A 15,132-nucleotide genomic window follows, 5' to 3' on the forward strand; every position below is an offset into this window, starting at 1 on the left:
TCAGCACAAAAGAACGAAAGGAACTGGAGACCCACCTCCAGCCGATGAGACATGTATTTTCTTTCCATCCCGGAAAGACAACTCTAGTGGAACACGAGATTAACACTGACCCGACACAAACAGTAAGGGTACGGCTATACCAGTTTACCGTACTACCCTTTGGTCTACATGGCAACACCAGCAAATTTCCAGGAATTGATGAACAAAGTTCTAGTCCCACACAAACCATACAGTTCAGCATATCTGGATGACATTATTGTTTTCAGCCGATCGTGGGAGGAACACATAGAACATCTACAGCAAGTGGTTTCCGCTCTTGAGAAAGCCGGCCTTCACATCAACCTGAAGAAAACCATTTTGGCTGCAAGGGAGACTAGATATCTGGGTTACATGGTTGGCGGAGGAGTCATAAAACCACAATTGGACAAAGTGGATGTGATTATGCGTTTGCCCATGCCAAGCAACAAAAAACAGATACATGCATTTTTAGGGTTTGTAGGGTACTACAGGCGGTTTATACCTCTATTTTCTAGTGTTGCCAGTCCTCTCACCGAAGCCCTCAAGACTTCTTATCCTACAAGATACTTCTGCCCTAGCCGCTTTCTAACTTCTCAAAACAATATCTCAGCTCTCCCGGTACTACAGTGCCAAAACTTTTAGAGGCCTTTTTTTGTATAGACAGACGCATCTGGAATGGGTTTGGGAGCTGTCCTGTCTCAAGGGGAAGGTGAAGATCTGTAATCAGTGGCGTTCATAAGCCCCAAACTTCTACCACACAAGATGTCGTGCTCAACCCTGGAAAAAGAGTGTCTAGCCATAAAATGAGCCATTGAAATCCTCAGGTATTATTTATTGGGAAGGGTCGTCACGGTTTTCACCGACCTCGCTCCCCTACAATGATTGGCGGTACACAAGGATTCCAAGGGTTTTGATGTGGTTTCTCAATCTACAGGCATTCTGCTTCAAGACCATACATAAACCGGCATCATTTCTGGTTGTGCTTGATTATTTATCCAGGAGTATGGATCGGCCTGACCGGCTCGATTCATGGGGGGTGTATGTAATACCCATAGCCATGCTGAGGGGCTAAAGTCAGAAGGAGTGCCAGTACTACCCAGGGAATACGGCTCACCAACAACAACCGAGAGTGGTACGTAAGACGCCTCGGTAAACATATGGTGGGGAAAAGACGTACCCTGGACCGCCTCCCCAACCGAAGACGATGCTGCTGTTTTGCTTGCTTTGTTTGTTTGTTGTTGTCTGTTGTAAACAAGAGCAGAGAGGACAGTAATGTCGGCGGCGAAGCAACTTGTTGGGCAGAGTTCACAGAGACAAATGCTGCGTTATACGCAGTGAGGAACGGGGATGTTCCCAGAGCAACCACTGTCGCGGGGTGAGGCCGAGAAACATGCCAGCAGCCGAGCGAGAATGCCACGGGTAAACCCACGTGTCTACACAAAGTTATTGGCATGGTGGGAAGTGATACAAAAACCAGTGTAAGGGACACTGAAACTTCGGAATATACCTTTCCTCAACTAAAGAAGTTATGGACATTAGATTCCAATGTAACATTAGACAACCTTTATTTTAAGCTACCCAAAACACCGGAGCATGAGATTCCAAAAGGCAGTCCCCTCGATTCACCTGTTCAGAAACCGTTATGGCAGCCTTCATTCCAGAAAGAAGGGGGCGGGGCTTATCAAGGCTTCACAGTATGTCCCTGATTGGACAATGGAAGTCCAGCCCCTATATAATGCAAACAGCAAGAAAGGACTAACAGATTCTTCTCCTTTCTGTTTCAGAACAGACTCGGAGGCGAAGAAGGAGCTACAGAATTCTGCTGGGCTTACGAGTACTAGATCCAGGTTCTTACCATATCCTTGAAAGAGCCCCAGACCTAAACTATTTTGGACTACTCTTAAGGAGAATATTTGATTGATCCTCATTTTTTTTTATTTATTAGTCAATAAAGACTAAGTTTTGTTTCAAACCGCACCCTGTCCAGCGTGTTCTTACACATTTGTTTTTTATTCCATCCAAAGTCAGCCTGACATGTGTTTCGAGCCTAAGCTCTTCTTCTGAGGCTGAAAAGATTCATCCCATACAATTTGAGAATTCAAAAACATTTACAATGATGAACCAATATAGATTTGAAAGGGCGTAAAACACCAAGTTACGCAGGGGGTGTCAACAGTCAGAATGCAAATAACCATATAACCAAGCATTTTAGCGTGACATCACCATGGACAAATGTCCCGAATCAAATTAATTGGCCCACAATGTACAAACCATAAAAGATGAGTGGAAAATCATGGACAAAGAAAAAAGAAAAGAGAAATCACACAAAAACAGAATTAGTGAATGCTGATTGTTATATTGAAAAAATGCAAAAAATAGTCATTTGGGAAGTGAGTTACATCACCTATGCCTCTTAAAAATAAACGTTGTTCGTAAATTCACTATATCCACTATATAAAATGTATCTAAAAAATAAATAAGAATAGGCAAATAACTCAAACTCAATATTGCCACTTACCAATAGGCTTGTTGCCATAACATCAATTAAAATAAAGCACATTCAGGTGAAAATCTGGATATAGTGCACATTATAAAGTCACCCATAATAAAATACCAGATAGATACCTTGCTATCACTTCGCTGTTGCGTCTCAACAATTATAATTGCTGTGTTCCGATTGCGCAATTCCATCATTAGCCAAGTTAATCCAGTCATGCGTTTATTAATTTGTTCAAAAAGGTCCCAAGTCAGGGTACATGAATCCAAACAAGAAAAAAAAAGCCAAACACAATTGATTTAATACGTATTTCTACACTGACCCTTCAGTCTGCTTAAATTAGTCCAAAACAGGATCAAACAAAATTAATTGGATACGTATTATTTGAACACGGACGCTCCAATCTACTTCAATTGGTCCAATGGTAGCCCCCCCAGGACCATACCAAAGTTCACAGTTTTAGCAGTTCATGCATGTTTGTACAAAGACCCTGCAATCAGCTTTAATTAACAAAATAATTGTCCCCCAGGGGCCATAGCAAAGTTTCCAATACTACCGCTTACCTCGCCTTCCGGCATCCTTCTGATTTCAGCAAGGTTTTCACTTCCGCGTGCAACCTAACTTAATACATATGTAGTTGTCTGTCTGCTAATGCACCGTCAAATAGACTGGTCGCCGTCTTCCAGTGTCCACCATCTTGGATGTGTGCAACACTGCTATTCCACAGAGTAATAGGTCCACATCCACCTGCTCCCATTGCCCAAACTCGCAGATATTATTCTTATAATCATTTGAATGAACTTCAATTCGTTCTCATACCACTATACATGTGCGCTAAAGTACTCATATCAATTCTCAATACCGTAACTCCATTAAGCACGTTTGCTGCCCTATATTAATGCAATTACTGCTTGCATTGGGGAACTACCAATTAATTTGTTCGCGTACCGCTGTACATGTACGCTCAAATACTTGTATCAGTTCTCAATACCGTAATTCAATTAAGCACATGTGCCCATGAATAACCATAATTATAGCCTTGTCATATGAGTGCAACCATGCACATAAACCCATTTTCATGATCTGACTCGCTTCAAATACGCAGAAAGCCATATCCATCTCCACTAGGTTCAACTACAATTATCCTGGTGGTTAACAAGAACTAACCATTGCATATTGATGTGACACCATCGACCCAGATGGCTATTGTACAGATCAATGCACATTAACAAGAAATTATTAGTGCCCTATATCCCCCGTCTATATAATTTACAATTACAATGAACTTGAGCAACCTACACAAAAATCAAAGCGTACATTGTATTTAACCCAAATAACAATTTTTTTATCAGTTATTAAATCTGTACTTCATTATGAATGTATTAAACAAACCTCATTTAGAAAACACATGTAAAATTTAGGATCAGTGTTACAATACATCGGTCAACTATAGATATAGAATAACAGAGATTTGGTGGTCCATATTGCACGATTATATACCGTTGGTCACCTTATGTTATTTACTCTCAAGGGATACACATGCTACATTAAGTACAATTATTGGATTTATGCTGCATTGTGCAAAACCTGAGCCAACTTTACATACATTCAGAGAAATACAGAAAATTCATGATCCGTATTTAAACCGTTCTGTACTGACAAATTCATCTGGCCTCAATTTAATTTAAGTTCAAATTTGCCTCCTCTCTGCAGCAGGCTAACCTTAGACATCCCTATGAATTTGATATCTTTTTTATCATCCAATTGATGAGTTTTTTACCAATGTGTTGCTAAGGGGTATTTTGTTTCCTGATTTGATATAGTTGACAAGTGCTCCCTAATTCTAATTTTCAAAGGCCTAATGGTACTGCCAATGTAGTGTAAACCACAAATACAGATAATGCAATAAACCACAAGCTTGGTGTTACAGTTAATAAATGAATTTATCACATGTTTGCCCAATGTTCCAAAATCTACCAATGCTGTTTGAAATGCATGGACACACATGCTGCAAACACCGCATTTGTGAAATCCGTTCGACCGACCCTGAAGTAACCAAGTTTGGCGACTGCTTGGGTTTGACATGAATGATGGGCACAGTCTATTCTTAAGCATTGTTGCTTTGCTGTATATAATGCCAGGATTTGGTTCTAGCCATCTCTCTAAATCTTGGTCAAGTTGGAGTCAATGCCAATGTCGCGTTAGTATTTTGTATATATTATGGCTATCAGCATGATAACCGGTGATCAATCTTAATTTATTCACTTGGGTAATCTTATTTTCGTTGTGAGTAAATCAACCCTCATCATACTGGACACTTCTTTTCCGCTTTAATACATACCTTAGGCTTGTAGCCTCTTGCCCTAAATCTTGCATTAAGCAGCAGTTTTTCAGAGTTCAAGTCCTCAATATCAGAAAAATTCCTCTTTGCCCTAATATATTCCCCCATGGGGATATTGGTGATCATCGAGTTCTTATGACAACTTAGTGCATTTAATACCGCATTGACAGATGTACGTTTGCAGAATATTATGGTCTTAAATCCCACATCCGTTAGGGTAATCGTTAGATCTAAGAAATCTATATCCGAATCACTGTAGCGATGTGTTAATTGTATACCCCAATCATCGTCATTCAGAAATTTAACAAATTCAAGCAAACAATCCACGGTACCTGACCAAATCATAATCACATCATCTATAAAAAGTTTCCAAACATATATAAATGTAAGAAATTGTAAATTGGTGAATACATATTGCTGTACGTACTGATTCATAAATAGGTTAGCGAGGGGAGGCGCAAAATTTGCCCCCATCGCTATACCTATTCATTGTTTGTAATAAACGTTATTAAAAAGGAAAACATTATTTTGTAATGCACACGATAGTAATTCCTTCAGAATTTCTATGTGCAAATGAAAGGATGCTGATTCCTTGCGAAAATTATAGTCTATGCTCTCAATCGCTCTGACGTGGTCAATAGACCTATAAAGAGCTTTAACATCCAAGGTGACCAAATTCTCTAGAATCTGTAAGATATGCATAGTATCTCTAACATGTCGGTATTTCAATAACTAGAGGTGATAAACACTCATTAATATAAATGGAGACTGGTTCCATAATCCCCCCCCCCGGCCACTGATGATGGGTCTACCCTCTGGGATAGTATCAAATGCTTTGTGGATCTTCGGCATGAAGTAAACAGTTGGCATCGTTGGTCGTTCAACTAAAGAGCAGAGTGTCTCCACATCAGTCAGCATTCCCTTCAGATTTTTGGATCATAGTTGTTACTTGTTGCGTCAACTCTTTCAAGGGGTTAGCATTCACTAATTGTGTTTTTGAGTGATTTCACTTTTCTTTTTTCTTTCTCCATGCTTTTCCAATCATCTTTTATGGTTTGTACATTGTGGGCCAATTAATTTGATTCTGGACATTTGTCCATGGTTATGTCATGCTAAAATTCTTGGTTATATGGTTATTTGCATTCTGACTGTTTACACCCCTTGTGTAACTTGGTGTTTTACGCCCTTTCAAATCTATATTGGTTCATCATTGTTAATTCTTTTGAATTCTCAAATTGTATGGGATGAATCTTTTCAGCCTCAGAAGAAGAGCTTAGACTCGAAAAACGTGTCAGGCTGACTTTGGATGGAATAAAAAACATATGCAATTTTGCATGCAAACTCATAGTGTTTGGCGCTGTGTGATTGTATATGTTCATTAACTCATTACTTGTACTGTGGAATGTTGGGCCAGAGCATCCATACCATACATCACCCGATGCCGCCTACCCAGTCATTTTGAGAGTGTGAGCGCATGGGTGACTTTGTCTTGCCCCCCGTCTGTCTGTAATGTGTTTATGACCCACGTGCACCACATGCAAATGTTTTTCTTTCTGTAACTAAGCTACTCACAAGTAACAGCGCCGTGATGCACAAGCGCTGTATGTGCACTATACAAATGTAAAAATAAAATAAATGTATTTATCTTGAAAGTTAGGTGTTAAGATTTTTTTATAAAAACATCATCATTTAAAATAAAGAGATACACTGTTATCATACAAAACAGCATATGAACTCATATTAATAGGTTGGATTTAGTCTAGCATGTCACTCACTAGTTTGAAATGATAGGTTATTTATAACGCTCTTAATACCCAGAGGTTTCTAAGCACGGATCCGGGGATCGAATCTGTGTTGCTCCGCGTCTTCTTGTTTCCAAGGCAAGCACTTTGCCGTTGAGCTATCCTTCCAAGACAACCTTATTCACCTTAGAATAAGTGGAATGTAGCAGTGTTGTAATTCACCTTACTTCTAGAATCGGAAGAAGTTCACTGTCTTCTAATCGCTATTTAAAATGGTGTACATTACATTGGGTTTCTTATTAAGGTAGCTGAAAAGGAGAATACATCAGGCTGAGTGTCCACATTCAATACGGATCAGTGAATAGCTAACTTTGAAGTTAAGAGCGGTAACTTAAGAAAATAATGCAGGCAACTCAGGGCTAATCTTCCTGATGCTTTTAATAGAGTGGATGAACTGCTTGCGTTCACACATTGACTTGGATGTTAACGAAATTGGAATCAGTGATCTTCAAAAGATATTCATTAGGGTGAGTTTACTAAATATTTATTTTTACATTGAACTAAATTTGGTAGAATTATGGATTGATATCAATAAATATTTGTAGAACAGAGGTTTAAAGAAATATTGAAGGAAGATTCTGCGACTCAATTCACTTTCTACATGAAAAAGCCAAACCTAAGAAGAGAGGCATATTGCAGGTCAGCACAGGTTACACTCTAGATATCCTTAGCTTAGAGCAAGAAAACCGAGTGAGAGATACCTACGTCAAGGAGGAATACAAGCAACGGGGTAGAGGAAAAGAACCGGAGCGAGTGGTGAGCCTGAACGCGATCCCCTCCAAACACACAGCTAACGGGGAGAACAGATGTACCGGGAGGCTGCAGGGGCATCTTTATATACGAGTAGAAACTTGTCTCAGTGAAATTGAAAAGATACTGAAAATAACGCAAGTAAAATATAACTGTATGAATGCAAACACAAGATTAATGAATAAGCCTGAGTGAGTAGGTATCCAAGAATGGATACCAAGAGAAACTCATCCCAGTGAAAGTAATGAGTTTCTAAATATAAAGCCTGTCAAGTGGAACTGTATTAAAGTGATCTCAAGAATAGAGAATAAAACTGCCTTCAGTTCTTAACTGAAAACTGTTAAGAACTGAAGGCAAACACCCTGGGAAGAAGAGTGGGAATCTAAAAGGGAACTGAAGTCAAGTGAAATAGAACATAGAAGAAGCAAGCCAGGAAAGGGGAATGCTCACGTTGTTAGAAAGGATAGCCAACTTATAAAGAGATGAGCTACAAAAAACAGAAAGGCATACACGCGTGGGAAAAATTAGAAAGTGAATTATAAAGCCCTGTTGAATAACTATCCCAAGAGGGGAGAGCAAGCCTAAGTACATTATAAAAGAACTGCAGAACCTTGTTCAAAAGGTGACAAGAGACCATCAGAAGATCCCTTACAAAGGAGAACTATGAAACACAGACACATTGCCATAAGAGACCAAACAGAAGTAGACATTTTCCTAGTATAATTTAAGTTAGTCAAATAGTGGTAGGGTCAGTTAGGGTTCGTTTTGGATACAGGACATCTTAATTTCAGAATTCTGATGACTGACGAGAACCTGGAGTCATTAATATAGGCAGGGAAATCCTCTAGCGATAGGCAAAGGTAGGCCTTATTCTTATTGTTTGAATAAAGCACACTCAAAATATCTCAGACTACGGTTTACAGGGTCTCTCATGGACTCTACTGCTTGGTGGTTTTGGTGCTGTTCGAAGGGCTGACTGGCCAAAACGAAGTCTGGTGCACTGAATGGCTGGTGAGACTATATATCTGCCTATAAAATCAACTGATGTGGGACTGAAGCAGGGCCAATGCAACCATAGGTGACATCACTGGGGGCCACTAACAGAGTAGCCTAAGGGAACAACATGTGGTCCCCTAGTGTGAATTTAATCACTTATAAGGACTCTAAGGTGTGCAGTTAAATCAGAGGGAGATTACATTTTCTGCAGAAGATCACATAATTTGTCTAAGCAGTGAAGCAGGGATTTTAACCCACTGTACAATTTAGACACACTCTGCTTCTTCTGGCCGGCAACATTTTCAGAAAGAGTTCATTCTCATTGTCTGTGCTGGATAGTAACAGCAGTAAGCTGTTCATTAAATTAACAATTGTAATTAATGTAAGTCTTTGCTAGAGGGCTTTTTCTCTCCATGCACCAGTAATTATAGTAACTTCAAGTACCCATTAGAACTGTGAGATCACCACATATTAGAAGCTTTTTTGATTGTTTGTCTGTCTGGGTTAGTCTGTAACTTGGGAAATGGGCAGTGCTTGCTTGTCTGAGCCGCTGAGCTGATTCGAATTATAGAAAGAAAATACCCTATGGACTCATTTCATGAGCCTTTGAAGCAAAGATGTGCACTTTGAACCTCTTTGTTTTTTACACTCCCACCTCTGCATATTTGATGAACAAACAATTTATTTCCAAATAACCTGCCATGCCATGTAGGCCAAAAAAGCTATTAAAAAAACAGCCCAGAGACTCCTGTAATTTCCCACACAAATGGTTTTTGAGTAGCCCAATTGTGCGGGAAACAGCAAAATCTGGCAACCTTGGGTAGGGTGGTGTTGACACACAGAACAGATGAGGGGTGAGCAGGCAAAGGGAGAATCACTACACCAGTAGAGGATGAAAGTGTGTGCTTTCCAACAAGACTCCTGATAGGGAGAACCATTGTAAAATATCCAGGCACTGCTTTAAATGGCATGGGACGCAAAATACAATTTTCTGATGCACTGAATTCCTGAGCATTTCCAGATATCTTACTACTGAACAAGCATGCTTTTTTTTGGTAGCAATGCTTTGCCAAATAGGTGGTGCTAGTGGCACCATACCTGCTAACACCACACTGAACCATATACATCTGCATTAATTACACATATCCACCTCTATTGGTTAATTAAGTACTATAAAATAAAACACAAAGTAAAAATCCTTGGTGTAGTTACAAAAACAGTAAATTGACAAAGGAACACCAGACGTCTATAATATACTTAATGATATGTAAATTACACATAGAGGCAAGGAGTGGGAAGAAAAGGGAACAAGACATAAAAACATACAGTTTTAATAGTCATACATTATCCCAATCGGCACAGCATTTCTAGACCTCTAAGACATAGTATTTGAAAAATAAAAAAGTGTACATCATAGTCGATGTAGGGCTTAGAGGGGGGACGCATTCCTAATAAACAGCTAGGGTCTACCAAAAGACCAGATACATTCAGTCTGATAGCATCAGGACAGGACACTTCAGGGAAAAAATAGATATTGTCAATTTAACAATTATATTGAAATCAGGCATTTACATTTTCACTTAGGAATTTGTGCTTGAACCTGTCATTTTATATATATGTTTTAGTCTTTGGCCTAAAACTTATTGGACACAAACTGGATGCATAAATAATGCACTGGAGCACATACGTACAGCCAATGTCAACTTTACAAACGTTTCAGGAGAGTAATATGTTCCGCATGGAATAAAATGGACAAAGTCAGAAAGCAATCTGTGTGTATGGGGAAACAATTAAGTGTGGGTTTGGCATCAAACTACGCCCACAGACAACAGCGTATGCCCTTAATTAGAGCTCCAGACATGGGTCCAAGAAATAGGATGCTGTAGAGAAAGAATCAGTCCCAATAAAAAAAAAACACAAAAAAACAATAGTAAATACGGTTAAAGCCTGCCTGTGAAAAGCAAACCATGGGGTCCCCCTGAGGGTTATTATCCAGAAAAACCCACGGCCTACAATGATGGTTCCCTTGGTTCAGGAAGCCCCAAACAACCCGATGAGTACAAGTCTTCTTTACAGGTGTGGTTTACAGGATCCAAACAGCCAGGGACTTCAACCCAGGAATGAAACAATGATGTAAACGGTAGAAAATAAGAACAATTGCCCATCCTAGGAATAGGACCCTCAAGCTAGAAACAAAAGCAGAAGAAAGGAAAACTCCAGAAAGGTGGGAGAACCTGGTCTGGCATTTTCCAGCGGCTCAACAGAGAATTAACCTAGCCACAGAAAATGGTCCCACAATGGTGGGGCAACCCAGGAGAGTCCTGAAGAGTATATGAGACGGGATGTTGGGGCCTAAACATCCTTCTAGGCGACGGAAGTGACCAGGCCCAAGATGGAACAACCACAGTGGTAAAGCGGGACGCTGGTGGTAAATCGGCCTGCAAAAGATCCAGCATGGGCGGTCTGTCCAAGGATTTCAGGGGAGTCAGCAGAACCACATAGCAACAGCAGAAGAATGGTGGGAATCATCGATAAGGTAAATAATCCGCCTTCCAAGAAAATGTGGTCAGAGCTCAGTGGAGGCTCTTAGTGTCCCTAACTTCTTTATCTTTGATATTTATCTCCCAGCACAGCTGTTCTTCAGAAAAGTTTCTGAATCAATCAATTAGAACACATACTTACCTCTTGTTGCCTTGATACAAGGGTGTTAAAAATGACTGCAGAGGGACAAAGTGGTACCTGCATTAGCTTCTGACATTTCTCATTTAATTACCATTTCAGAATGTCAAAAGAACAATCATCTACGTCTTGGCAAAACTAAATATAAATAAATATTCAGAAAACATGTATTTGCAGAAGTGAAAATGAAACCATTCCCTTTGTCTCGACCAGCAAACGAGTAGTAAAACAACCATACTCACCACAGCAATAAACTTATCAGCGTAAAAATAAACTCCATAATGAAAGGCAAACAAGCTCCCCATCATCAGAATAAGTATCAGGAAAAACAGAGGGAGGTCAACCACCGCTTGTCCCACCCAGTAGGCAGACGGGTACAGGCCTGCCATTTTTAACTGGGTGTAAGCTTTCATCTGAGAAAGAGAACCAGAGAGAGAGAGAGAGAAAGAAAATCAAACATCTGCCATTACTATGCAGTTTGTAAAATTGTACTTATAATGAAGTTATTCATTCATATGGCCCAATAAATAGAGACGGTTACTTTAATCTTTTGAAATTACTGTACCAGGCATCCTAAACTCGCCCTCCTCTGCCGAATCTCTACATTCATATTCCAAAAATATCACAAATTACCACTATTTAATGGTATGCCGACTTGTATCCAGATTACTTTTTTAATATAGGTACAGGAGAGGGAGACGTTTGTTTGGGCGAGTTTGTTTTTCCTTTTTTAGAAGATAATTCTGAGAGCTAGTCTTATTTGCAATTAAAAAATAGTATTCTATAAACATTAAAAATTGAAATATTCGTTTGCAACAAGCTTCTAAGGAAATTGCTAGTAGGTTGAGATGGACAGATTTTAGAAGTGATGCACACATAGGGACGCTGCTGAGCTGCAAGAGAAGTGGCGACCTAAGTGTGAGCTCCGCGCCCCGGCAACATCCTAATCCAGTTAACATCCTTCTGTGAGCCAGCAAGCTACTTGCATCTGATGAAGAGTCTATGCAAGCGGACAGCCTAGGGCACATGGCGACCTAAGATATACTTGATTTGAAGTGCGGGGGCGGAGCTTGGAGCCGTAAGGGAGGCGGTGTGAGACTGAGGCTCTGCCTGGCAGACGTCTCCGTGAGACTCGGAGAGCCAACTAATCCCATTCGATGTGGAGTCGGCTGACTGGGCGGGGCTGGAAACCCCTGCAGCCCACGCTGGGCTTCCCCTGGGGTGGCACTGTCCTTGGGCGACTAGTGAGCTCTGTGGAGGGGAGACAAGGAGGAGCACACACGTCAAGGGAGCTCTGCGCTGGTGTGCGTGGGCGGCAGTGGAGAGGCTGAGCCGTTGTCCAATATGCAGGGGCCGGTCTTCCGATAGCAGATCCTGGTTCCGGTGGGATTGGTGAGCGAGACATGCCTGCGCGGGAGGCCGGGGGTGGCGGACATTATCCGTGGTGGCTTGTGCCCACTGTGCCCTCTGCCAGCAGACGGCGGCACCCCCTCCAGCACTGCAGCTAAGCACATCCCTGCGGTGATCGGAGCCTAGATACACTTTGGGCCCCGGAGACAAACTGACAGGTCGAAACAGACGAATACAGGAGAGCTGATGGTCTGGACCTGTTCAGTAATAAGGCCTGCAGGTGGAGGTGAGGGGGGTGAGGCGCCCCAGGGACATATTGAAGGACAGTGGCAGAGGTACACACACTTCTACATGGGGTGGCCCCATGCTGCAGACACATTTACCACTGTGATACTGATGCGGTCAGGACTGGAATCAGTGGCTGGAGACGTGTTGTTAGACCACTGCAAGAGGTCGTGAAGTAACACTATTCGTATTGAAGGCACCACCCCACATGTGAACGTGACCCGTGAGTGCAACAAGAGCAGACGGGGCCCATGCTACATTACAACATGTGAAGGCTATTGCACTGTACCTCTCTACATTGTTGCGCTCGTATCGATGAGTGGAGTGCAGGGCGGGCTGGGCCCTGTGGCCCTGCTAGGTTAATATCGCTGACCCTTGGGTCGGCATTCTACTTGTCACTCTGGGCTCCTTATTCATGAGCGGCCCCCGCAGACTGGTCTCTGGGCCAATGACCTGGATTCTGTGGAGGGATTTGGAGGCAGATCAGACAGTGGAAGGCCGCCAAAGAAACTCATCCTTGGAACACAGTGCTGGGGTGCTGGTAGCCCGGGGGCGCTCCTGCGTAACAGCCCGTTAGCCCTGATTGACTTGATAACTGGATTCAATTGAGAGGGGGCATATTGCCCTCGATATCTTTGGGCAAATCGGCGTGTGGAGGTGGCCTGGGGCTGTACTGGGCACATCCCTTGGCTGGTGAACCGGAGACAGTACAAGGGAGACACCAATGCCGGGAGAAGACATGACAAAGGGCACAGGAGAGAAGAAACAGGGCCCCATGGATTCCTTCACTAAAAACCCAGTGAGGACCCCGCGGTCAGAGGACCCATGGCAGAGCTTTGGCCCAGGAGTGTTGCCATTGACAACCGTGAAGATCAGCTGATGGTGGCTACGCAGAATGGCTTTATCTGTCAATGTCAAACTGGACGACATAGTGGCGACTATAGGCTTGCCGAAATCCAAACTGGAGAAAGAAAGTGGCTGTATCAACGTGGCTGAAACCAGGATCAGAGAGGTGGAAGATAGGGTGGATCGACATGACCATGCTATAGCGACCCTGCAGTCATAATGGACAAAGATCTGGGGTAAATGCACCGACCTCGAGTCGCGTTCACAGCGCAACAATATGCGCATAGTTGGAGTGCCTGAGACACCATGCAAGGGACCTATTAAGCCATTTGTGGAAAATCTGTTACAGGCCTTGTTTGGTACGGCAAATTTTTAATCACATTTTCTGGTTGAACGTGTGCACAACGGTCTGGCCCGGTTCCCAAGCCATGGGCCCCTCCACGCATAATTATTGTGAAATTGCTCAATTATAGGGATAGACACCTCATCCTGAAACTATCCAGAGAGCAGGGTACACTTCGCTATGAAGCCAGCAATGTGCATATTTACCCAGACTTTGCGGCTGGTGTACAGATACAATGAAGATCATATGACCTGGTGAAGAGACTGCTCAGGGGCCAGATATGTCCCATATGCCTTTATGTTTCCAGCCAAGCTGCGGATACAACACAGAGGTTGCACATATTCGTTTGAAAGCCCATTGGACGATATTGGCTATGTGGAGGTGCCCAACCCACTCCCACTACAGGAGCGTAGAAACAACTGTAGCCCTGGTCTGAGGGTGGTGCACTGGATGATATGGGAGACTGAACTGGAAATCACCATGGCCAAACTTTTCTGTATGTAGCGTCAACGTGATGGCTGTCATAAGAATGTTTTTGCTGTTCGCAACGCACCCCAGGCGATTTCCACTAGTGTTACGGGGTTAAATCATCAGGTTGGAGGAGATGATGTGGGAGGGAAGGGCAGTCGTCATCAAGTTGGGGGAGATGATGAGGGGGGAGGGTAGGGATGGTATGATGAGCATCAGGTTCACTAGGTGGTGTTCGGGGGGAGATTGAGAGGAGGGGGGGTTATGTTTAAAAGGTTGACAGATGTGTTGCTCACTGAGCACAAGCAGTACAGCCCGCAAATACTGATGGGATGGCAGGTGTATATTTTATTTTTTATTTTAATTTTTTTATTGTGATATAACCAAATGTAGGTATATTATGAGCTCCCCAGGAAGATTCTGGTGAAGATGTAAAATTATTGACTTGGAATATACGTGATCAACCAAATGGTGGGAACCTCAAAAATCACTGGCACCTTGAGGTACGGCCATATAATGAAGCAAATGATGGTGCCAGGATGGCGAGAGCAACTGGTGGAAAAAAGGCAGAAGGTAATAAATCAAATCATAATTTGAGTATAAAAATCATCATTAGACACCTTTAATTAATTCATTTTTATAAAAAACATCCTACATTTCAGGCATTCATACATTCATTGAGGTAATTCAGATCCTAAAACATTAAATTATTTTAAGAAGCCTCCACCATTGAGGAGAGATTGACAGAGAGAGGTTA

At 42.1% G+C, this 15,132-nt stretch overlaps 1 protein-coding gene across 1 annotated transcript in view; it reads right to left on the reverse strand.

The window, feature by feature from the left end:
* The window catches only part of LOC138583120 (cholesterol transporter ABCA5-like), a 3,134,767-nt gene that overhangs the window by 891,880 nt on the left and 2,227,755 nt on the right, over nt 1-15,132 (reverse strand). The window contains exon 24 of the mRNA XM_069655080.1: nt 11,326-11,496. Coding sequence (XP_069511181.1) covers nt 11,326-11,496 — 171 coding nt within the window. The remainder of the gene's footprint in view (nt 1-11,325; nt 11,497-15,132) is intronic.

Source organism: Ambystoma mexicanum, chromosome 3q (assembly GCF_040938575.1).
Source record: "Ambystoma mexicanum isolate Mex_15411 chromosome 3q, UKY_AmexF1_1, whole genome shotgun sequence".
In the NCBI taxonomy this organism is placed as follows: domain Eukaryota; kingdom Metazoa; phylum Chordata; class Amphibia; order Caudata; family Ambystomatidae; genus Ambystoma; species Ambystoma mexicanum.